General features: G+C 36.1%; 1 protein-coding gene across 2 annotated transcripts; it reads right to left on the bottom strand.

The window, feature by feature from the left end:
* Positions 1 to 459: 459 nt before the first annotated feature.
* LOC107657210 (somatomedin-B and thrombospondin type-1 domain-containing protein-like) lies at positions 460 to 19,180 on the bottom strand. Of its 2 annotated transcripts, none has more exons than XM_016445234.1 (5): positions 18,842 to 19,180; positions 6,654 to 6,836; positions 5,628 to 5,718; positions 3,058 to 3,216; positions 460 to 1,356 (listed from the first exon to the last, which is right to left on the bottom strand). In XM_016445234.1, the coding sequence occupies exons 1-5, from the start codon at positions 19,059 to 19,061 to the stop codon at positions 1,251 to 1,253; spliced, it is 759 nt and encodes a 252-aa protein (XP_016300720.1). In that variant the 5' UTR covers positions 19,062 to 19,180; the 3' UTR covers positions 460 to 1,250. The 2 variants fall into 2 exon arrangements, with proteins under 2 accessions (XP_016300720.1, XP_016300719.1); XM_016445233.1 differs by having other exon boundaries at positions 6,654 to 6,839.
* Between the last annotated feature and the right edge of the window lie 7,513 nt (positions 19,181 to 26,693).

A 26,693-nucleotide genomic window follows, 5' to 3' on the forward strand; every position in this document is an offset into this window, starting at 1 on the left:
AGAGACAGAGAGAGAGAGCGCGAGAGAGAGACAGAGAGAGGTAGGGAGGGGGAGAGAGAGAGAGAGAGGGACAGAGAGAGAGAGAGAGTGAATTGAGAGCGCGAGAGAGAGAGAGAGAGAGAGAGGGGGTCACATCACAAACACAAACCAGCTTCATCACTGTGTGTGTCACGTGACTCTGTTCCCCTTTCAGGCTCTGTCTTTACATTTATTTTGAAAGATGAAGCTCGCGATTATGGTAAGGGGCATTACATTTCCGACGAGTGCTTGCGGTGTTCGGCCAATCACAATGCACTGGGTCAGCTGGCCAATCAGAGCAGACTGCGCTTGTCGGAAGGAGGGACTTTGTAGAAAACGAAGCGTTTGAGAGAGTGACCATTAAAGCATGTCAACATATTCTGTTACACCAAATACACAAAATAATGATATTTAAAAAAGCATCATATGACCCCTTTAAGAGTCAGAGATGCTGTAATAATAAATAAATTGGACATTTATTTTAATAAAATAAATTGGATTTTATGGAAAGGCAATTTCTGCAGAGACGAGCAGCAATGAGAAATTATTTATACTGTCACGGGCAAATTATACGACATCAGTTGCGGTTTACGACCACAATTTAGGGTGCTTTGCTTTGGTCTTATACCAACTGAAAACACAGTAACCGTATCTCATTTTCACGAGGAATCGAGTGCGGTTTCAAACACAGCTTTCAGACCGTGCAAACAAAACGAAAACGCTGATGTCAAAGTGGCTTTGGTCAAAGTGTGAAAGTGGCGTTCACATAAGGCACTGTAGTATTGTGCACAGATTGTTCAAAGAAGAGATTTTCTCCTGAAAATAAAATACTACCAAATAGAAACATTCATGTACATTAGCTTGTCTTTCAGCGACTCGTGCATTAACGAGTTTTGCATTCAAAAACACACGTGCAAACTGACACACAGAAGTACATTCAAACATATATAAATACAGTACGTATGAATCAGAAGACAGATGAGAGTAGAAAAACAGTACAGAGTGAAATCTATAATCGAAGGCATCAGAAACGGGTGCAGGTGCATTATGGAGGTAGATAGCAGAGCTTCAGAAGAACAGGCTTGTGTGTTGGGTTGGTGGAGGCACAGATGCACAGGAAGGTGACAGAATGCTTAGCTTTCGATGGAGAGAATTTGGTTTCAGATGTTGGAGGACTCCTGTGGAATAATTTGGAGCATCCGTGTCCCTCGAAATGAAAGTTGTGTTTTGGTTCAGATGAAAATCATGGAGTAAGACGGACACCGGCAGTCCTCAGTAAATGACTCTCGAACCCACGACCCAGAGCAACCCGGTGCTGATGCAGTGGACCAGAAGGTTCTAGTGGAAGAGACATTCATGTCAAACACCTCAAGATTTATAAAAATCTTCTTAAGAAAGAAGGTCGGATAAATTCTAAAAAGTGCACATGAACTTCATCTCCAGAGCTGCTCTGAGAGTCATTTCATTAACATTTTACGGTTTCATTTGAGAAAACTTTCGTCATATCATAAACACGCAGAAGCTTAAAGGTCTTCATGGCATCCTGTCAAAATAAAAGTTTGGTTTAAAACAAATATATATTATTTTTTAAGGAATAATCGCACCATTTTAATTTTAACAGTAAACCTCTGTTGTGCAGCACTTTGTTTGCAAAACAATTAATAAATAAATGAAAATAAACAAAGAAAGAGTTTGTTTAATTTTAATTTGATTACAAGATATACACAGAATTTCTGAAAAAACAAAACATTTCATAGAGCCCTATTATTGTAAACAAATTAATGAATTTAGTTGTTTTTATGAATTCAATTAATTAGACATGCTTTTGATTATTAAAATGTAATTAAACCAGAAAAATTTAAAATGGAAAACCCAGAATTTGGTCAAAATTAAGCGTGTCGCACAAGCGCTGAAAAGTGAAGCCAAAATGTTTCGATCGCCCCCTGGAGGCTGGACCTAGTATAGGTCTTAAACCCCACCCTCTACATATAATCTAATGGGACGTGAGACAAACTAAATAATCAAATTACACTTCAAATACATTTTTTCCCAAAGCGTCATTTTAGGTAGTTCTTATCATGCTGATGTATGTTCAAGTGTTATTTTTTTTTAATAAGTTTGCTTTTAATTAGTTAATTGATGCTATAAAAATGGGGTGTGGTGTCAAGATTTCTATAGTGGAAGGAAGTTGAGACGTGTCGTCCATCTTTTTTTACAGTCTATGGTAAAAATTTAACTGAAAATGGAATCCAGAAAAATGAAAACAGAAATCACAGAATTTCGGTAAAATTTGAGTAAAATTTGAGTTTCATAGGGCCTTATAAATTACATTTTTGTTAAATTTGTAATAAATTGCTGTTAAATTGTATAAGTCTCATTATTTCAATTAATTAGGCAAGCTTTTTGATTAATAAAGTTTAATTTAACCATTAAAACAGAGTCCAGAATAATGTAAACAGAAAAAGTGGAATCCAGAAAAAATGTAAACTGAATTTGGGGGGAAAAAAATAAATGGATTTCATTGGGATTTAAAAATATTTTTTTTGTTAAACTTATAATAAACTGCTGTTAAATTTTAATGATTTCAATTAATTAGGCATGCTTTTTGATTAATAAAGTTTCATTTAACCATTAAAACGGAGTCCAGAAAAATGTAAACAGACTGTATATTTTAAATAGTTATTTCTAAAGATACTCACTCAAGATCGAGCGGTCTGCTGCGTTTATTTGTGCTTGTAATGCACAATATTTGAAACAACCCAGCAAATTCATTAAACAGCTTACCTTTGGGGATTAAAGACAAGTTGGCGGTTATCTTAATTATAAAAGGTTATTTACGATGATTTTTACGAACATTCTTTTCAGGAATTCAAATTCTTCTGAAGTTGTATCTTTAGAACATTCTTAAGAAATCTTTTGGGAAAACAAAACCTTCATAATTTTAGAAAAAAACAAAAAAAAGAAAATAGCAGGTAAGAAGATTTTTATTAATAAGAACGTTTTGTGAATCCGTATGCATGTACAGTATGTGACGCGTACCTAATGTTCTGCAGCCCGTCGCCACGGCAGCGGTTATCAGTCGTCATGGCGTCGCTTTGACACTCGATGCATACGGAGCGTTCGCGAACCAACCCGGCGCTCCACGGTTTCACCTTACACGCAGCGCTCGCCTGCTTCACACGCATCTGCACGCAGTAACTGCAGACAGAGATTTGAAAGGACAAAAATAACATTTGCAGACTAAATTTAAAGCATTATTCACTGAAAATCTTGCAAACCTGCCACACTCATGATATGAGCAAAGCCGTTTAGTTGCACAATGCATGAAGCCTGCTTGATGATGAATGAACACTGAATTGTTTTTATTTCCACTAGGACTTTTAAACACTTTTTTTGCAGGCTGTGTAAAGGTCAAAGGTCAGTCTTCACACACTGGATTTCATTAGTTTGATGTGTTATGCCTGTGTGGCGTCCTTTTCTCCTCTGTGGTCTGTATGTCGGCCTGGTCTCTCTCTCTCTCACACACACACACACACACACACATCATGCTGAAACTATACACCTGTGATTAATGAAAGGGTTTGCTCTGGGGTTTCCTGTGTGCGCAGCTTGGAAGGAACCTCACAGAGTCGTTAAATCTCAGTTCATTTGAACCTGCACCTGCTATTGAATTCCTGCCATCCTATTGAACTCCTCATTATCTGACGTTCATTCTCACACACACACTAATCTGATTTCCTGGCCTCAGGCAGGTGTTCCTCGGGGTTTATCAAGGGATATAAAGGATGGGCTTGTAGTAGAAGTTGTGGATTTAACCCCGGATGATGTATTCAGGAAAATACAACCTGTCTTAGGTTATCTATAAGCTAGTGTGCTCCTAAAATAATGACAAAATTCACATTTAGAAAGTATATGCATTCAACATTTACAGTCTACGAAACAAACATTTTGATGACATCATTCTGCACTTCAGCTTCTCATCAGATTTTCCGTCCAATCGAATGCTCTCTGAAATCTGAAGCGTCCCGCCCCCTACACTATAAAAAGGGGGAAATCGGTCACATTTACTGTTTACTATATAGTGAATGGCACATCATGTAGTATATAATGAATAGGAAGTGAATCAGACAGTGAGTGATGTACACATTTTGAGATTTATACGCCAAGGTGGAAGAAAAGATTACCAGTAAATAATGACTTTTGGTTTGTTTCTCACACAAATACTTAGAATATAGCATACAAATTGTATAGACTACTTTAAAGATACTTTTTTTTGTCATTTTTGGAGCTTTACAGTCTTACAGCCCATTCATTTTCATTGTGCGCACTCTGTTACATGCTAAATAACTTTAACAAAATGAAAATCATATGGGTTTGGAATGAAATGAGGGTAAATGATGGCAGGTTTTTAATTTTTGGAGGAATTATCCCTTTAAAGTCGCAATGAAATGGAAGTAGCGACAGATCTTTTCTTCCATAAATCCGAGTACAATGAATTACGGATAAAGAAAAATATAGAGCGGGGACTTAGTTCTATGCATCAGTTGTTGATTGGATGCTGAGATGTGGGCGTGGCTCTCTGATGAACGTGAGTTTGAACGTGAGGCTATGACATTTTAATTGAAAATTACAAGGTCTTTTTTTTTTAATGAAACATAGATAAATGAATAGTTCACATTAAGATCTATAATATGCATTTATAAAATAGAAAGGGTGAACTTTCATTTCATGCCTACTTTGAGGTTTACATATCGACCCATAAATATAGACACAATAATCTTGATGATGCTTTTCTTTAATTAACTGATTTATTTGTAGTTTTACATTTAGTTATCCAAGTATATCCAGCATATATGTAAGCTTGTTTCTGCCACAGAATAAAAATAATAATAATTTGAAAAAAGGTAATTGCGACTTTTTATATCACAATTCAGTATTTTTTCTGAGAAAAAAGTCAGAATTTTGAGACAAACTCAGAATTGCGAGAAAGAAAGTCAAAATTCTGAGTTGATATCTTGCGATTCTGTCTGTTTTTCCCCCCACCATGTAGTAAAAAATAAAAAACGTAATTGCAAATTTTATTTCACAATTCTGACTTTTATTCTCAGTTTTATTCTGAGTTTGTATCTCTGTTTATATCTCTCATTTCTCAGTATATATTTTGCAATTCTGGGTTGCAAATATTCTGGGTATTTTTTCTTAGAATTGTGAGGAAAAAAGTCTGAATTGTGAGATTAAAAAGTCGCAATTACCTTTTTAATTTTTTATCCTGTGGTGGAAACAAGCTTCTATAAGTATATACTTGGATAACGTTGAGTTAAAACACAGATACCCACCCCATATTAGGTGTGTTTGACCGAAACTATGACTGAAGATCATTTCATTTAATCCTAATAAACAGCTTCATATTCATCTTGTTCTAGTTCTGAGGGTCATTGTACCGCAAGTCTAGACAACTCTTAATGTTTAGACTCCCTTTGCTAGAAGACAGGAAGGCCTTCGGTCGCAGGAATGTGTTTGTATTATCTGTTAATGTACTATAATGTTTTGTTCTTTTTCAAAGCAGTTTGCAGCTGCATTAGTTCTGCTTTCTAGAACGTCGCTCTCACCTCTTCTTCTCCTCCTTTATAAGCATGTGCGGCCGTCTCCAAGGGTCCTTAAAGTTCCGCCTGAATGAGTCAGGCAGGATTTTGGCCACTTCTGAAGAGGAGGAAGAGATCAAGATAATGAGAGAGAGCAAATTAAACTCTTCCAGAGACAAAGCACAAAACAAACACACACTAACCCTACATGCACACAGCAGTGTGCTTCGTGATTTACTAAAACAGGTTTTAAACGTGCATTCAATATTTCCCATTCTTGTATTATACATGCAGATTGAGATTGAAACATATTTATGGTATATTTGCATGCATTTATCACAATGCAACACTATTAACATGAACTGCAAAGACATTTAACAGTGACTAACTGGTAAAAAGGTGGAATGATTTAGTACTGATATATAATGTGATACTGATGTGGAAATTCACATGCACTGACATTGACTCCAATTCTATAAACAAACACAAATTTTTCATTCCCTCTTTATCTCAACCTGGATCTCACACACACACACACACACACACACACACTGACTCAAAACCTAGTAAGCTTCCTACATAGACAGTATTATTTTAAGGGATTATATGCATGCTGCCAATGCAAAGGCCTTTCTAAAATCTACTTATTTTAAGATGAGCCAAATTTTTAAGCAGCATTGCATGCATCATTCATGGAGAAGCCAATCCCATGGTAAATCTTGCAAAACCTTTCATAAATTCTTTCTGCATGAGTGTTTCTAATACAGCGGCTGAGGGAGTGATGGCAAATTTGACTTCTTCCTTTCTCTACATTTTTTTTCTTATTTGGGAAAGTCATAGAAATGCCATTGTGGATTTTTTCATTTGCTACTGAAGCAAATTGGGAAAAAAAATATCATTGTTGTAGTTTCCGTTCTCCACTATATAATTATACCCAACTATGACGACTTCCACTTCTGAGAAACCCAGATATGTGAAAACAGTCCACTGCAGTTTGGATGCTGCCTAAGAAGTGTAGACAGCAAGATTTAACAGAGCTAGTATGTATATTACCTTTAGCTGCACTGCAGGTCTCGGAGTGTGCGAGACACCCGCGGCGCTGTTTGAGGTCGGGACAGGGCGTGCCTCCGTTGCGTGGGGGCGTGGCTACCTGCCGGCTTCGCTCTGTAGTCCCCGCCCCACAGACGGATGAACACGGAGACCAGGGACCCCACTGCCGCACCTCACAGTCTATAGCTGCTGAGAGGAAAACGAGAGAAAGGAGCACATGCTTTCTTTAATTCAAACATAAAAATCACTCACATGCATTAAGTTATCAAGAGCGTATAAATGAGTGCATAAAACTTTTAAATGTAAATCTGGGCTTTATTGCTGTTTACAGGCCTGTTTGACCCTCTGAAGCAGTAAATTCTGGTTTTTGCAGATTTATTAGTCTAAGTGTATAAAACAGTGATTCAAACTAGGGGTCGGCCGATTATTGGCGCCGATATTAAGCATTTTTATGGTTATCGGTATCGGTCATTTTCAAAACCGATTTGCCGATTAAATATTTTAAAAGCATTTAAAGAAAGTTTTTGTCAGAGCCCTTGTTATTCTTAATTTTGACATTCATTTTCATTTTTACACCAGACATATATATCAGTTCAAAATATCGGTTATCGGTCTACTTGATCTGTAATAATCAGCATCGGCCCTGAAAAACACATATCGGTCAACCCTTAGGCTAATTCAAACACAAAACAATCATTCTTATGCATTCAGTTATCAGGAGTGAAACAAGCACATAGAAAGCAGTAATATTAAAGTACAATAATACTGAAAACAATTGTTTTGGCTCATCAAGAAAATAAACATAATTATTTTTTAAGTTATGATGACAACTTCTAATTAAGCTGTTCGACCAACAAACTACATTGAGTTCGAGGGACTTAATTTGTCACAAATCTTTAAGTTGATTGCTCATTAAAAATTAAGTTGTTCCAACTAGTTTGAACATGATTCACTCATAATTGGAGTTGTGGCCCTGGAACCAATTCATCTTATCTATTTCAGATCAAATTAACAGCTAGCACAGCACACACTAAATGTAACTCATTTAGCATGCATATTCAAAGGTTCAGTATGTAATACTGCAGCTGAAATGGGTACTTCAGTCAAATTAAAAATATTAGTTGTTTTTCCTGCCATTCCTCCTCAAGACTCGATGCTCATGCGGGTTGCCAGATTGAGGACACCCAGCAAGAGCAACACGTGCAACTGACAATAGAAGGCAAGGAGCCTTATACTGTAAGTTAATGAGTTGATTTATCCTAGTCACAGAGCGTTTTAGATGGATGCTAAGGCTTTTTAGGTCAGGTAGAATCTGCGAACTCTGACCCAGTTCGTTTACTGGCTTCCATGGCTGCAATACGCTGTGTTTTCTGCCAACTGGCAACCCGGGGTGTCAAAATACTACTGGGTAAATTAGCAGTGGGCGGAGTCACACAGACCAAAATAAAAACAGACATTCTGACATGAAACACACATTTCAAAGTAGAATAGCACTGTTTTTCACGGAAAAAAAGTATGTGAACGTAGCATGTTTCCTAAACATCTGAAAACATATTATGGTATTTTTATGCTTTAGTACAGTCACACATACAGCACATTTAAAGAACAAGTAAGAGCTCTATTCCTCAGTGTAATGATAACTACAAAAACTTCAACATAAACTCTTTTAAATTTCAAATATGACAGCATTAAACACTAATTTTACTATTAATAAAACATAAAATAACACTTAATTTCAACATTTATTCTCTTTATCAGTCCTATGCAAAACATGCTTGGGCTTAGAAATCCACTGCCCAGCATTGTTTCAATAAATAAATTAATTAATTAATTAAAAATAACACAAATTTCAGTTTGAATTACACACAATATTAAGGTTGATCAACATTACTATCTACAGAACTCATCAAAATAATGTTTGCAACTTAAAAGGTTTAATTAAATCAACAAATTATGCTTTTTTTTTGCTGTTGTGGTAACAGATCCCCTGAATGTCTGTTAGAGTGCAGGTGAAGAATGCATGAACGCCCGCTCATTTGCAATCGTGCATTAGTGAGCAGCTGTGCAGTGACATCATACACACCCTCAAACTACACACAAACAGAGAAGAAAGCAAACGCCGCTGAGTCTGGATCTCAATAACAGCTGCTCTCTCGTGGGCTCAGAGGAACCGAGATCCCCAACAGTTTCACATGGGCTACACGCTCCAAAATGTTTGTAAACTGATTTCTGTGGCGCATCCTAAAGTGTCTGAGAGTTTGTGATCCTGTATTGAGGAGAAGGAATAAACATTAAAGTTTACTCAATATAACTTCTACACATCAAGTTCAAGTTCTACACCAAGTTAAAGCTCTCAAAGCAGATTTTCACCAACCAGGAGATGTTAAATGTCTCTCAGATTCTCAATAAAGAAATTTCACAAAATATGTTTTTGTCTGGTTTGTTTATTCAGAAAGACTGCGTTTTGCACAATAAAACCAAATTTAGGATAAACAACTGAAAATTATTTTTCGAAGTCGCAAATAAAAAGATTATTGGAGTACGTTTTATAAGAAAACACTATTTCAGTCTTTCTACTTCAAAATTTCATGTTTAATTCAATGTGTTACTAAGCCGTTTCTTTGTGAAATTTACTTGAAATGAGTGAAAATTGTTTTTAAGGAAATCCTACACCAAGTTTTTCAGTGTACCATTAATCCAGCTAAAATAAGACCATAATGGAGTAGTGTAAGACTGAATAATCACATCACACATTCAACACTGGCTACTGTACGTTCCCAAAAAGCATGGTGTAATGCATTTGGTGCATGTGTTTGTGGTGTAATTTGACATTCCATTTGAGATTTTAACGAGTTTTAGAGTAAATCTTAAGGATTAATCCCGTGTATGTAACATATGCTCATGTTATCCACCAGAACATGCAAACCACACGAACACAGCTGGCGTGCACAGCACACATGCAATCACTGTATGTGCACATGCACACGTCTCTCTCACACACACACACACACCAATCTCATAGAGCACATGCAGACTGCTGCTGGAAACCATATCAAAGCACTGATGCACGAAATACTGCGCCAGTATTGAACAAAACTGAAGTGCACACATGCTACACTCAAAGAGCAAATAAAACTAAGATAAACTCAAAACAACTCACATTCACGATTATAATAAACCAATGCAAGTAGTGTTGTCACGGTACCAAAATTTCAGTATTCGGTACCAATACCAGTGAAAATCCACGGTTCTCTGTACCAATTTCGGTACCAAAGCAAAACACAAAAACAAGCTAATTGAACAGCATTTTTATTAATAACTTTAAACAAAAATTAAATGTACAAAACCAATGCCATTCTTTATACTTATTTAACAAGTGTGTTTGATCAGGACTGATGTGCACTCTATTTGTTGAGACCCTTTAAAACTTTCTAAATCTGGGTTTTATGGCTGTTTACAGACCTGTTTGACCCTCACACCAGTAAGTTCTGGTTTTAGTGTATGTATAGAAATGGATTTAAAGAAAAACAGCATTTCATAACAGAAATCCAAAGTACACTGAAAGCTGTACAGCCTCACCCAAACCCACCCAGCCCTTATTATTTTTGTTGTTTTCCAGTAAAAATATCTAAACATTCATAAATCAAAATACATTTACTTGAGAAGCAAAATGACTTGCATTTTTTCAGAAAACAAGACTTAATATCTTATCAAAATGAAGCAAACTTATGCTTAAAACAAGAAAAAAAAAAAAATCTGCCAACAAGGTCAAAAAATCTTATTTTCCCTTTAAGGTTTTTCTTTCTGAGCCCATTAGCAGATATTTTTGTCCTTGTTTTAAGCATAAACTCATTTCATTTTGAACATTTGTTTTTTTTTTCAGAAAACAAAACTTAATATCTTCAGTCACTTTGCTTCTCAAGTAAATGTATCTTGACTTAAGAGTAAGAAACCCTTTTTTTGGCAATGTACAGACTTATATAATCCACATAAAATCTGTACAGCAATACCTGTAAAATCTTTAAGTGAACTGAAGCATATTATATAATTATGTTGATTATATGGATCCTTTATTTCTAACCTGCTTTATGGTCATCATTTATGAAAAGTGGCCATTATGGTGATGATTCACTTGCCAAATCTACTGTAGATGTAACTATTTTACAGTGGAAAGTAACTCTATATGTATGTGTTACAGGTTTGACAAAGCAAAACTAAAATCACACTGCAGTAGTAGCTAGCGTACATGTATTCCTTGTTGCTTTATTTCATTCATGTCATTCTGACCTCACGGCTCGTTCGTTCCCATTCTTCTCTTCTTCCACACTAGAGTGGCACATCTCAACAATGAACGCAAACACACTCACAAACACACACCTCCATACAAAGGCCCTGTCAAATTCCCCACATTCCCCTGCATTAGTTCTGCAGATATGCCTCGTACCCGTTCCCAGACCGCCAGAAACCTCTCGTCGCTCGGACCGTCACTGGTGGTCCAAAGGGCCTGACAGCATTTTAATCTTGGTCACCAAAGGTCACTAGCATTCTGATCAGGTGACTTGCTTACCAACAATGTCTTAATTGTAGTATTATGTTTGTGTAAATCTGGATTGTTCAGACCTTGTTCCCTCTTTAAAAAAATACTGGAGCCAAATGATTGTCATGACATTCGGTTCCATTAACGGGTCTTGAATGTCTGCGTTCTTCAGTCACTGCACTGAGAATCTATTAGAGCTAAAGCACATGACCTTTTATGTGAGTTTGCTGAAAATAAATGAGAGAGAAAACAATACAAATAATCTTACTGTTGCAACATTGTCACTGATTGCGCACAACAACAAACATGCAGCATGATGAGTGAATTATGAACTAATGATATGTTGTTCGTGAGTCGGATCTATGAAAGCTCTTCCGAGTGAATGTTAGACCCGTCAGGAGATGATGTGGGAGGACAGAGAGGAACCGGAGGAGGAACATGTGGTTTTCCTCAAGACGTTCATGAAATGTGCGTGCGTCAGGTAACACACAACATGTGCACCAGTCTGTTCCTGTTCATTGTTCACGCACACTCTTATACTCTCTCACAGCACTCGGGTGTTTATGAGGGCCACCAAACCCATGGCAGATATTCCTCAGCATTCCTCCGCTTTCAGGAATCTGTCACAGACGTCCTGAGAGACATCAAACAGACTCACGTCAGCACACTAACCTCACAGCAAAGACAGAGTCGTACAAATGACATCTTTCACCTTCCATAAGAGTAAGATCTTCAACACAAGGGTTATGATGTGAAGCGGACTGCATTAACATCTTAAGCACATTAAAGGTATCTTGTAAACTTATCAACTTGTTTTGATCGAATCTTCAGTGTTGTGATGCAGAATTTACATTTGGTTGTACTTCATGCAGAGCTGCATTAATGGCGCTGCGTGTATAACATGTCATGCACTTGTTGGACAACGTTCACATGTTTAACATCTACAGCATCCAGATCGGTGGGACCGCTGTCTGACGGGTGACTGGAGTTTCGGCAGAAATGCTTGTATACGTTATAAAGATGATGCCTGAATCTAGTGGTGGGTGGTATTACTAAAATCTTATATGAAGGATCAATCAATTTTTTTTTTTAATTTTAGAAAAAAAAAATATAGGCTATATTTTAAAATGTATGTATATATTTAACCCAAGTAGATAACCTTGTATGTTACTTACCGTATCTCATTTCATTATTATTATTTATTAATTTTTTGATGGACTCAAGCCAAAGGATAATTTTTTAAAGCAAATGCATGAAAAGTCTGACTTCAATGCTTCACATTGCTTGGTGCAAATGGTACAGCTCTTCAACGGTAAAAACATTTTAACTGTTGGGTAATATATAACCCTCCATTATACAGTCATTCTGCTGTAGACTGTAACCATAAATGACCCACAGCCTTGAACAATATAATCTAAAGTCAGATAACAGACAAGGCTGGGAACAATTACCGGGAACATCAAGAGCAGCCTATTAGATGAAACCTGCTCCAGGGTACGAGAGAGAGAGAGAGAGAGAGAGTGAGAGAGACAGAGAGAGAGATGTTACTTACTGTATCTCATTTCATTATTATTATTTATTAATTTTTTGATGGACTCAAGCCAAAGGTTAATTTTTTAAAGCAAATGCATGAAAAGTCTGACTTCAATGCTTCACATTGCTTGGTGCAAATGGTACAGCTCTTCAACGGTAAAAACATTTTAACTGTTGGGTAATATATAACCCTCCATTATACAGTCATTCTGCTGTAGACTGTAACCATAAATGACCCACAGCCTTGAACAATATAATCTAAAGTCAGATAACAGACAAGGCTGGGAACAATTACCAGAGACAGAGAGACAGTGAGAGAGACAGAGAGAGAGAGAGACAGAGAGAGAGAGCTAATGCTGAAAAATTCAAAGAAAACATGAGCAGCTCTGCAATACTAAAAATGCTAGACAACTTTATGTCCACAGATTTCACTCCAAATACTAATGGAATAAACTCAGCAACATCTAATCTTAATTATATATTTCAAACTTTGGCCACTATATCTAACATTAAACAACAAAACAAACATAGAATAAACAAACAAAAAAATAAAAAAGAATATGTGGTTTGATAAGGAATGCAATTGTCTCAGAAAAGACCTTCGACGACTTGCTAACAAAAAGCATAAAGAACCGGACAATCAGACGCTACGGCTTGCCTACTCCAACTGTTTGAAAAATTATAAAAAGCTAATTTGCAACAAAAGAGATCAATATTATGAAGCTAAAATTGCTGAAATCGATGAATCAATAGACCAAAACAATTTCTGGAATCTCTTTAAAAAATTTGAAAGCCCCAAATCAGACACATTCCTCCAGAGCGGCACAGTCTGGAGGTCTTACTTTAAAACTCTTTACCAAAAACTAGAACCAGACCTCAACCAGCCCCAAACAAAAACAAAGAGAAAACTAGAAGATTTGAAGAAAACAATAAAAAATTACCAAAACCCACTGGACATGATTATAACAACATCAGAAATAACAGAGCACATTAAAAATCTCAAATTAAAGAAGGCATGTGGACAAGACAACATCAGCAATGAAATGCTCAAAATCAGCAGCCCTTACGTAATTCAAGCTCTGGCAAAATTATTCAATCTGATCTTATCCTCTGGTGACTTCCCTGAGGCCTGGTCTGAAGGACTGATCACACCTATAAATAAAAAAAGAGATAAATTTGATCCCAGTAATTACCGCGGCATTTGTGTGGGCAGTAACCTAGCAAAGCTTTTCTGCAATATAATAAATAGCCGCATAGTGACATTCCTCACAAGACACAACATCCTAAATAAATCACAAATTGGCTTTTTACCAAAACAACGTACATCCGACCACATCTATTCTCTCCATACTCTAATCAACAAAAATCTAAAGGGCAAACAAAGAAAAATATTTACATGTTTTATTGATTTTAAAAAAGCTTTCGACTCTATTTGGCATGATGGTTTACTATACAAATTATTACAAATTGGCATTGGTGGAAAAACATTTGATGTTATACAATCCATGTATAAAAACAGTAGATGTGCGGTCAAACTGGGGAATCTCAGAACAGCGTTCTTCCAGCAGAGCCGTGGAGTGAGGCAGGGATGCAGTCTGAGCCCAACACTGTTTAACATCTACATCAACGAGCTGGCAGAAGCTCTGGACCGCTCCGGCAGCATCCCGGGCCTCGCTCTGCACGACTCTGAAGTCAAATGCCTGCTGTATGCAGACGACCTGGTGCTGATGTCCCCCACAGCCGAGGGTCTCCAGCACAGCCTGGCCCTGCTGGAACAGTACTGTGAGGAATGGGCACTGACGGTCAACCTGGACAAAACCAGAGTCATGGTGTTCCAGAAGAAGGCCAGGTCTCAGAGAAGCAGATACCAGTTCAGTTACAGAGGAGAAGTCCTAGAGCACAGCAGCAGCTACACTTACCTGGGCATCGAGATCTCAGCATCAGGGGGCTTCAGTCTGGCTGTGAAGGCCTTGAATGAGAAGGCCCGGAGGGCTTTTTATGCCATCAAATCACGGTTTGGCCAATTAAAATTACCAATTAAAACATGGATTAAATTATATCACGCAATCATTAAACCAATTCTACTGTACGGGAGTGAAATCTGGGGACCAGTAATACATTTTAAGAATTGGGATAAAATTTCAATAGAAAAACTACAACTAGAAATGATCAAAAACGTTTTAGGGGTCCATAGAGGTACGTCCAATGATGCCTGCAGAGCTGAATTAGGCTTCTACCCACTGAAGATTGAGATCCAGAAGAGATGTGTTCAGTTCTGGCATCACCTCCATCAATCTGATCCTGATTCAATCCGATATAAAGCCCTCCTCGCCAATGAAACCTCAGCAGAATCTCATCCTCTAAACACGCTCGCTCTTCAGCTAGTCCAGAAAACCCAGCTCCTCACTGACTACAGCTTCAGCCCCAAAGCCATTATTAAAGAAATTGACAAAAATCTAAAAGACACACATGATGATTCTCTAAAAATACACTTTGACCTCCAAAATAAACTCCAATGCTACTCAACCCTAAACAGAACCCACAGTGTCTCATCCTCTAAATACACTCGTGCTTCAGCTAATGAAGGAAACTCAAGCTGAGTCTGACTCCAATCACAACCCCAACGTTCATAAAGACATTGACAAAAATCTGAAGTATAATTTTGAAAACGAATTTGACCTCCAAAGTTGAACCAAACTGCAGTGTTATTCGGCCCTAAATAGAACCACCAAATTGGCAAATTACTTATCAATCAAACAATTAAAAGAAAGACAAATCCTTTCAAAATATCGACTCAGCGACCACGACTTAGAAATAGAGAAAGGAAGATATAGAAGAGAGAACAGCGAGAGAACAGCGACTATGCAAGCACTGTGACTTAAATCAAATAGAGGATGAGAAACACTTTCTTCTTGTCTGCCCCAAATACACCACTACAACACAAATATTCTTTCCACGATTTGAGGTATTGAATTGTTCATTTTCTTCTCCGAGATCGCAGTCAAACTAGCTGCAAAATATGTATACACCTTACACACCATACGACTTTCCACAATTTGAAGTATTGAATTGTTCATTTTCTTCTCTGGATGACTCAGTGAAACTACGCTATATACTCGGAGGATGAGATGGCAGTCAAACTAGCTGCTAAATATACACCTTACACACCATACGAAATGGTTCATTCATTTGCTTTATTTGATATTCTTCATTTTATATAATTTTAATTATTATTAATAATATTAGAAATACTGTCTGCTGTTGTTATTTTTATTCAGAACTATGTGTTTGTTTGCTCCATGTTGTTGATGTGACGTCCTTCTTCAGACATTTCAAAAATTTCATATCCTTCTGTACATGTATGTATTTTTATGTTACTGCGTTTATATATATATATATTATAGTAAAAATATGACATTAATATAAAACATATTTACTAAAATAATACTATATTCGCATTATTTTAGTAAAAACGTAGGTTAATATTGTTTCTTTTTTTAACTTTGTCTTGTATTATTATATTTGTTTTTTATTCCTATTGTTATTGGTCCTTTTATTCATTTAACAAAACTTCACTGTTTTAATTCTTACATTAAACATTTTGAATCATCTTAAGTGAGCATGTGGTGGACTGATATAATTGAATAAAATCACCATTTTAAGCCATTTATAAGCAAATGCGTAAATACCAAGATATATAAAAAGCCAAAAAAAATTGAAAAATACCAAGCTATAATTGTTTAGCAATATCACCCAGCCCTAAAACACACCCAAACTCATAAATCTGCTTAAGAGTTTTGTTTTTCTGTTAGCAAAATATTTTGCATATTCGTTTTCCTCAGCTATATATATATATCGAGTCAGCAGCTCAAACACACACACACACACACACACACACACACACACATGGCAGTAATCATGGCTGAGGGAGTGTATGTGTCTGAATGAATCAGATCAAGCTGTTATTAGAGACGTGAACAAACCAAAACCAACCGAATCCCTCCAGTCCAACATTAGTCATAATAAAAACATAATAAAAACGACGACGGCGACGAGCGATCACAAAGACAACAGCAAACCTGCCAACAGCGTCCGGCTTGGATGAGAATCAGAAGAATCAGGCATGCAGATGCATGAGTGAACTCTGAAGAACTGTTGACTTTATTTGAGAGACGTGTGCACTTTTTCAAAACTATTTTTTTTTTTAAATATCAAACTCCTTTTGTCAAATGTTTTGCTTGTAAACTCTTTGTGCAGCTTTCTTTTCAATCAAATCACACTCATTTTGATATGCTCTTATCTAATGCGCTGACATTCAGACATAAGTGTGACTGAAGTGTTACAGTCATGCTCTGCTTTCAGAGGCTTTATAGTCTCAGTGACTGAGTTTTACAGCATAAACAAAGATGATTGAGCAACTCTGAGCTCCAACAAACCTGGAAGACGCTCAAGACCTCCCTCAAGTCAAAACACAAACCCCTTTGTCATATACGGAGCAGAATGCTGTGATGTTTTCTAGCTCCTGCGATGGGCTGATGGGATATATACATACATACGGTGCATTTGAAGCCGTTTCTGAGCTGTTGCTGTAGTTGAGGCAGGTGAGAGACAGACAGACAGATAATGACGGCTGTGATAATAACCCAACACACATACTTCACTCGTCATTTACTCAGAGACACCAGCTGTTTCTGAGCCGCTGATTTCTGTCAATACTCCCAACAATCTCGTGCAGACGTGTGAGCCGAAAGACCAACTTTAGAACCACGTTTTGAACAAATGGTGGCAGAATTTTAATTTTTAGTTGAATTATCCAATAGCAAACTTCTGTCATGCTTTATTCACCCTTATATGTTGTTTTTTTTAGTTCTGTAGAATGCGAAAGGAGATGCTTTTTTTCATATACAGCAAAAACGAATGGCGAACATGAGTTTAAGCTTCAAAAAGAACATAAAAGCATCATAACACTTGTTCATATGACTTGTGCACTATATTCCCAATCTTCTGAAGTCATTTGATGCATTGTGTGAGAAACAGACCCAAGTTTAAGATATTATTCACTGAAAAATCCTGTTCAAATCGTAATACAAGCGAGATTTCGATTTGTGATTTTGTTACAGCTAGAAAATTTTTTTCAGTAATAATGACTTAAAAAGGGACAGTTCACCCAAAAATGAAAACTTGCCATTATTTACTTGGCCTCGTATCGTATAACCTGTATAACTTTCTTTCTTCTGTGTAACACGAAGGAAAGCATTTTAAGGAATGTTGGTAACCAAACAGTTTCAGTTTCCATTGACTTCCATTTTTTGTCCATATTATGTTATAGGTCACCAACATTCCTCAAAATATCAGATCAGATTTCAATTAAAGACATTAAAGAAATAATTCATTTGATTTGTGCACTACATCCCAAATCTTCCAAAGTTGTATTTAAAGGGATAGTCCACCATAATTTACTAACCAGTCATCTTGGTTCCCATTGACTTCCATTATAGAAAATACAATAGAAGTCAATGGAAGCAAGCAATGAGGTTTGGAATGGCATGATTTCATATATATAATATATATATATATATATATAAAATATATATATTTTCTTGTTTACCTGCATGTCACGTGACTGACACGTGAAGGTGTCGCTAGATTAACGAAATATTAACTTAAAAATGTAAGTAAATATTTTATGTCAACAGGGTTTTGCTGACAAAAAAAGTTATAAATCTTTTTTTTTTTTTTTACAAGAAAGTTAAAGCCAAGGTACACAAAAGAATAAACAAAAACAGTTAAAAATAAAAATAAAATCAAATGATACAAGTTAAATAAAAAATTATTAAATTTTTTACAAACAGTAACACGGTTTTTTCTTGTTTCTCTTTAAACTGAACAAAACGTAGTCTTATAAAATTAAAAACAAAGGCTTATTTCACCTATACTTTCATTTATGTGTACTACATAGAAGTAACAGATTAATTAGATGATATTTCTTATTTTATTCGTGTCTGACACTTTATATATATACCTTTTTATATAAAAGGTTTAAACTGACGCACGTCAATCACAGCGGCGTGACGTCACGCCGTTTAACGGTTACTCGAACGGAACGGTTTAACGGACTCACCTGATATGTGGCACACGGGCCGGTAATCGTCGCAGCAGTCGCCGCTCCTCCTGCAGTACGTGTCGCAGTAACACACGGTCCTCCTCGCGCTCCTCTCCACGCACTCGTTATTCCGTCCCGGACAGCATCTCGGCGTCGGTCTGTCCGCGCATCCCGCCTCACACGCGCCGGACACGCACATCACGAGCGCGATCACCGCACACACGCGAGCTCCCGTCATTACCGTCTTCGGGTTTCGCTATAATACAGCAGAGGCCGCTTTAAAGAAGTTTCTCGCACTTTCAGACGCAGCGAGAGAGTTCTGTGAGTCCCGTCAGCAGCATCGCCGAAGTTCATCTGTCTGCGCGCGGAGTGACGCTCGCTGACCGCCCGAAGCGCGTCTCACGCGGCGCCGCCTGCAGGACGCATGCGCAATCACACCCTCAGCGCGCCACAACAACACACCGCTGCTTTCAATTTGACAAAACAAGGATTGAATGATATTAATGAATATTTTAAATAAATGTGTATATAAACATATTTAGATTTCTATTCATGATATTATGTGAGTTTTATGAAGTGATACAAAAAAAGCAGTATTTTGTCATATATTTCTAATAACTGCATTATTTTATGATTATTATTGTAGCCTATTATTTAGCCTGTCAGAATTGTACCGTTTTTGTAATCAAATTATTGTACATTAAACAGGTCTTTTCATGCACTAGATCATATATTAGTACACCAGTGGTTTAAATTTATTATTATTATTAATTTGTATTATTCATTATTTAATTTGTTATTATTAAGAGGCAATATTTGCTCAATATAATTTATTTTTTAGGGATTTTTATTAACTTTATGATGGCATTTTTATTTGCATTTTTCTATTCATTTCAAATACTTAAATTGAATAAAATAATCGATTATCAAAATGTCATCATATTTATAAATATATTTTAAATATAATAAGTATATATACTGTATATATGTGTGTGTGTGAGTGAGTGAGTGAGTGAGTGAGTGAGTGAGTGTGTGTGTGTGTGTGTGTGTGTGTGTCAAATACTTGAATAAAATAATTGATCAATATGGTTTCAACTCATATTTTCATATTTTGAATAATTAAATATGTTAAATACATTAAAAAATAAGACATTAAAGATAGGCAGCGTTTTGCCCCAAACCCTGGTTCATTTCTGTCTCTGGTTCTGGAACCCGACAAAATGGCATATTTTGGTCGTCTCTCATAACACACCTAATTCAACTCATTACTGCAGTGAACCGGAGTGTCAGACATTTCAAATATGTGGTGAAAGACTCCAGCATCTGACCTGAGATCAGCACTCTGAGCTGTTATTACACAACATCTGTTTGTGTTTCCTCAGCTCGGTTTGGATGATGGACATGATAATTATAATTATGAAATCCCCCCCAAAGAGAGAGAACATGTGTCATCTAACACTGATACAGCCGCTAATTCATGTGACGGAGTCAGTCTGTCTGACAGATATTCACAACAAACACCATGAAGAAATGAAAAAAATCTAATAGAACACTTAATAGAAAACAGATTCAAACAGATGCAACAGTGTATTTGTACAGCCAAAGCATTTGCTGTGAGTCTGCACACAATGAAAACAGTGTAAAAAAAAAAAAAAAGACTGCAAATAGAGTTCACAAATATGAGCAACAAATAATATTAAAATAACAAATAGTAAGATAACAAACAATAAACAAAAAAATATATATAAACCATAATGACTTCCAAGTATAAGATTTGATCAAAACTGAGCCAAAGTGATTTTCTTAATTAAATACTGTCACACGGAATTGATGTTAATGGTGTTGAAATTCTGCAGCAGAGTGATGATATCTCGGATCATTATCTAGTCTCGTGTATACTCCATATGGCTGCACATTCAACTCCTTGTTACAAATATTGTAGAACCATCACTTCTACTACAAAAGACTGCTTTGTAAATAATCTTCCTGACTTCTCAATTCCACAGCAAATCTAATAGCTCAGAAAAACTTGATGGTGTAACAGAAACTATTAACTCTCTCTTTTCTAGCACGTTAGATACGGTTGCTCCTTTACGCTTAAAGAAGGTTAAGGAAAACAGTTCGACACCATGGTATAACAAGCACACTCGCGCCTTAAAGAGAGCAGCCCGGAAAATGGAGCACAGCTGGAAGAAAACAAAACTAGAGGTATTTCGTATTGCATGGAGGGAAAGTACTTCTACTTATAGAAAAGCTCTAAAAACTGCTAGATCTACTTACTTTTCGTCTCTCTTAGAAGAGAACAAACACAACCCCAGGCATTTATTCAATACAGTGGCTAAATTAACGAAAAATAAAGCATCAACAGATGCAGACCTTTCTCAACAGAACAGCAGTAATGACTTTAAGAACTTCTTTACTTCCAAGATCAATACTATTAGAGATAAAATTATAACCATGCAGCCGTCAGCCACAGTATCGCATCAGATAGTGCACTATAGATCCCCTGAGGAACAATTCCACTCATTCTCTACTATAGGACAGGAAGAATTGTATAAACTTGTTAAATCATCTAAACCTACAACATGTATGTTAGACCCTATACCATCTAAGCTACTAAAAGAGGTGCTTCTAGAAGTCATAGATCCTGGATCTTAGCGCTGCGTTCGACACTATCGACCACAACATTCTTTGGAGTAGACTACAAAATTATGTTGGCATTAGTGGAATTGCATTGTCATGGTTCAAATCTTACTTATCTGACCATCATCAATTCATAGCAGTAAATGACGAGATATATCGATCACAAGTACAGTATGGAGTACCACAAGGCTCAGTACTAGGACCGCTGCTTTTCACACTTTACATGTTACCCTTGGGAGATATCATCAAGAAACATGGTGTTAGCTTTCACTGTTATGCTGATGATACTCAGCTCTATATTTGTTTGCAGCACGACAATACATACCTATTTGCAAAACTAATGGAATGCACTTTGTCATTTTAAATCTAGATTATAGACCCATCTCTTTAACCTGGCATACACGTAACACACGATCACTTTTCTATAATTCAAATCCGTTAAAGTATTGTTAGGCTGCATTAATTAGGTCAACTGGAATCGTGAACAATTTCCATAAGAAGTCCGGTTCCTCCCAAGGTTTTTTCTCCATTTCTGTCACCGATGGAGTTTCGGTTCCTTGCCACTGTCACCTTTGGCTTGCTTAGTTGGGGAAGCTTAATTTCTGGCAGTATTGTCGGCTTGATTGCACAGACACTATTGGAAGAGAGCTGAACTGGATGATGACAAAACTGAATCATCAATGAACTGACCTTAACTGAAAAATTGACTTTTTTAATGTCTTCTTGCATTATTGACAAACTATTTTCCTGTTTGACACTGTAAAGCTGCTTAAAGCGCTATATAAATAAAGGTGACTTGATTAGACTTTAATAAACTACTGCACTTGGATCCTCAGCCTTCGTGTCCCTGTGCAGTTTTTTGACACTATTATAGTTTTAGTTAATATTTTGAATTAGATTTATATATATATCTGTTTTCATTTAAAGTTTTAGTAATTTTTTAAAATCATTTTTATAAAATAAGGGGAAAAAGTAATATTAAAGATAAACTAGTTATTTTAGTATTTTTGATATATTATAGTTTTAGTTATTATTTTGAATTAGATTTTATTTTATTTTCATTTTCAAGTTTTACTCATTTTTTAAATAATTTTTCAAGCATTTGTGTTATATTTATTATTTACTATATTTTTAATTACGTTTGTATATTAATTTCTAATACATTAACAGTTATTTTAGTACTTAATGTTTAAATAAATAAAAATGATAAATGTTGCCATGGCAACTAGATGAAATAAAATACGCTTAGGTTTTTTTTTTTAAATATTTTATTTCAGTTAACTGTTCTTTTATTTCAAGTAACGACACTGTGTTTTTATGGTTTTAGTTTTAGTGACTGGTAATAGAAACCCAGAGGTGAGACGGGTCACTCACTGTCTGTCCCTCTGTAGAGGATGAATTCAATTCGCTCGCGCTTCAGAGCTCATGTATGCGTTCGGTCATCAGCTCCGCTCATCCAGTCAGTTTCAGGACGACACTGTAAAACATCTGCCGGTGGGAGTTTCTGATGACCGACAGCAGGACGGCACAACAAAAGACAGATATACGTCTGTCCTGTGAAAGAACGAGAGAATCACAGATGGACAGACATTCTGCAAGATCACTGAATCCTGCTGGAAAATCACAGACATGATTCTTGTTATCAGTCGGTCATATTTTACTTTTTTTGTGTTTTTGAGAATGAACAAGACTAGATTTGATAAAAGACAGACTGAGAGCGAAAAGAGAGAAAGAGATTCCTTTCCATGTGTTTAACAAAGAGCTATTGTAGCAGAACATAAAGAGATGAGGAATCTCTCATCAGTGCGTGTGTGTGTGAGTGTGTGAGAGTGTGTGTGTGTGTGTGTGTGTGTGAGTGTGTGTGTGAGTGTGTGTGTGTGTGTGTGTGTGAGTGTGTGTGTGAGTGTGTGTGTGTGTGTGTGTGTGAGTGTGTGTGTGAGTGTGTGTGTGTGTGTGTGTGTGAGTGTGTGTGTGAGTGTGTGTGTGTGTGTGTGTGTGAGTGTGTGTGTGAGTGTGTGTGTGTGTGTGTGTGTGAGTGTGTGTGTGAGTGTGTGTGTGTGTGTGTGTGTGAGTGTGTGTGTGAGTGTGTGTGTGTGTGTGTTTGTGTGAGAGAGAGACAGACATGAGACAGACACAATGGTGCATCTTTCATCTGAAAGAAAAGAAAGAAGTCAAATAATCCTTCATTAGCCGGACTGATACAGAACTATTGTTATTCCAGAGTTCACCACGAGATAATAGACACTCGCCTAGAAACACCCTAGCAACCGCATAGCAACACTCACAACACCTTAGAAGTGAACAGACTTCAAATCTTAAGTCTATTTTTACACTGTACCTGCAGATAATATATTAATGAAATAAAAGGCACACACTTAAGTGCACTTTAAAAAAATGACATTTGAAATTGTCAATTTGAAAGTTTTGCTTTAAAGTACATTTTTCATCATTAAATTTAAAAATTTTGAAGCTGTACACTTATTTTAATGTGTTGACTAACATGCTAAAGCACACACTAAAAAAAGGATTTTTCAAAGATTTTTGGAGTACATTTTATTAAAAAAAACTATTTTAGTCTTTCTTCTTCACTATTTAATGTTTAATTCCATTTTTTTGCATTCCATTTTTAAAACCGTTTGTGAGCTCATTTTTTCTTTTACACGATATAGAGGTAATTGTGACTTTTTATCTCTCAATTTAGTTTTTTTTTCTTCTTGCAATTCTGAGAAAAAAGTAAGAATTGTGAGATATAAACTCAGAATTGTGAAAATTAATAATATGAAATCACAATTCTGAGAAGAAAAGTTGGAATTGTGAAATATAAACTTTCAATTGTGAGAAAAAAGTCAGAATTGTGAGATAAGAAGTCACAATTTACTTTTTTATTTTTAATTCCGTGGCAGGGGGGAAAAACAGAATTGCAAGATTTAAAGTCAGAATTCAGAGTAAAAAAAAATTTGAATTTCAGAATTCTGCATTTATATTGATTATATTGAAAAAGTTCTGAAAATTTAAAAAAGATCTGAATTGTGAGATAAAAAGTTGCAATTAGGCTACATGTTTTATTTTTTTATTCTGAGGCGAAAATGGGCTTCCATACTGTTCTTATCTAGAGTCTATAAAGCTATATATTTAAAAAATCCAAAAGCACAAAATAATGTCACAGAGCTGATTTAACTGTGAAAATAAAATCATTTTATTAGCACATTAGCATTTAGTATTATGAAGCCTCCAGATCTACAAAGAAAAAGCCAAGAACAAACATTTAACAGTATATGGCACAAACAATCCCACAGAGTATTTCTAAAGGGGATTCTGCCCTCTAGCGGTCAGCAGCAGCACTGCAGATTCAATTTTGATCAATAAAAGATACATGACACTATTTCACCTCATACAGATACTGACACACACAGAGCTGGAGATTCATGCTGCAAAAACCGAAGGGTTTACACAGAAAACACACTTAAATAATCCATCTCAGATCCATTCAGAGGTGAGTCTGCTCTGTAATCAGTCACATTTACAGTAAGTGTATGTATCTGACATTCACTGAATCTATATTCCAGTTCAATCTATTGCACATGGACAGATACAGCAGGTCATGACCGACAAAAGATGCTTCAAAACCGACAAAGGAATTATTATAAATGTCTGTTTGTGTTTTTCAGAATTGAATGGTTAAGTAGGGGTGCCCAAACTCGGTCCTGGAGGGCCGGTGTTCTGAAGAGTTTAGCTCCAACCCCAATCAAACACACCTGAACAAGCTAATCAAGCTCTTATAGGCATACTAGAAACTTACCGGCAGGTGTGTTGAGACAAGTTGGAGCTAAACTCTGCAGGACACCCGCCCTCCAGGACCGAGTTTGGACACCCCTGGGTTAAAGGCACGTGTGCATCAGGAAAATAAATATAAAATATATTCAAATTAATTCATAAAAATGGTTTTACAAATGTAAAAATATTAGCCTTAGATAAAAACAAAACATTTTAAGTAGAAATGTCAGAAACATAAAAAAAAGAAAGAATCATATTTAAATATTTTTTTTCATACAGTATTATGGAATGATGTGCAATTAAATTTCTCTTTTTATGTAAATCTATCAATAAATATTCATATACCCCCAATATGTAAATATTCCCACTTGCTCTTGAAGATTTTCTCCGATTAAAACATTAAACACATTTACAGTCACACTTTTCTCTAGATTATTTCTCTGGCTCAAGAGTTTCATGTTTGTTTGTGTGCAAACATTTGTAAACATACACGTGTGTGTGTGTGTGTTTGTTTGCTCTTTATTAAATCTAGCAGTTAAACCATCTATTTATTAATAAACAAAATCTGTTAAATTTGGCACTTACAGTGTTTAATGTTAACTTGACTACAGTTTAAGAGTATTTCAGAGCTGTTGTATGATATTAAAAATCTAGTTTTTTTAAATATTATGTGCGTGTTTAAAGGCAGAACTAATGGGATGAAATCAAACCCTGACGTAACTGCAGACGTGAACAGCTCCGTCACAGTGAAGGCGTCTCGTCTCGTCTCTTCACTCACTCCGTCTTCCAGACTTTGTTTAGGATCTTGACGACCTCCTCGTAGATGATGAAGACGATGGCCACGTCCAAACACACACGGCCCAGCCGCGGGACCGTGCCTTTATAAAACCTGAACGAGACGCCCAAACACACATGAACACATTCAATCATTACACATTTAATAAATGTTAACTTAAATAAAATATAGCATAAAATAATTACTTATTACTAGTTGCCAAGGCAACATTTCTAATTTCTTAACTTTATGTAGTCAAATATCTAAAACTAAAACTGAAATAAAAATTTATAAAAACGAAATAGACTTTTAAAATAATAATAATAATAATAAAAACAGCAAAATTACTAAAACTTTGCTCCATTAATGGTCACAAGACATGTAGGTAATCAAATGAAAATATTTAATATTTTTTATTTTGATTGTTTTTATTCTAAATCTATTTATTTCTTAAATTTTACATTACTTTATGATTCATTATTAGCTTTTCATCAACTCACAAACCTCAGTTTGAGGTTAAACTAATTGAATAACCCTAAACTTAACCAGCAAACCAGTGTTATTTTAGACTCCCATCCCTGACCTGCTGCACGACACACTCACACACACACACACACGCACACACACACACACACACACAGGTTTGTTTTTATGGTTTATGGGGACTCTCCATAGGCG

Source organism: Sinocyclocheilus anshuiensis, unplaced genomic scaffold (assembly GCF_001515605.1).
Source record: "Sinocyclocheilus anshuiensis isolate Anshui unplaced genomic scaffold, SAMN03320099.WGS_v1.1 scaffold3011, whole genome shotgun sequence".
NCBI classification, from domain to species: Eukaryota; Metazoa; Chordata; class Actinopteri; order Cypriniformes; family Cyprinidae; genus Sinocyclocheilus; species Sinocyclocheilus anshuiensis.

What these genes read in the sequence shown, in the direction of transcription:
- LOC107657210 (XM_016445233.1), bottom strand. Translation starts at nt 19,061, where the DNA reads ATGACGGGAGCTCGCGTGTGTGCGGTGATCGCGCTCGTGATGTGCGTG. An exon ending in GACCTGCAGTGCAGCTAAAG is followed by an intron (nt 5,719 to 6,653) that starts GTAATATACATA and finishes CCTCCTCTTCAG; the next exon opens with AAGTGGCCAAAATCCTGCCT. An exon ending in ATAAAGGAGGAGAAGAAGAG is followed by an intron (nt 3,217 to 5,627) that starts GTGAGAGCGACG and finishes CTCTGTCTGCAG; the next exon opens with TTACTGCGTGCAGATGCGTG.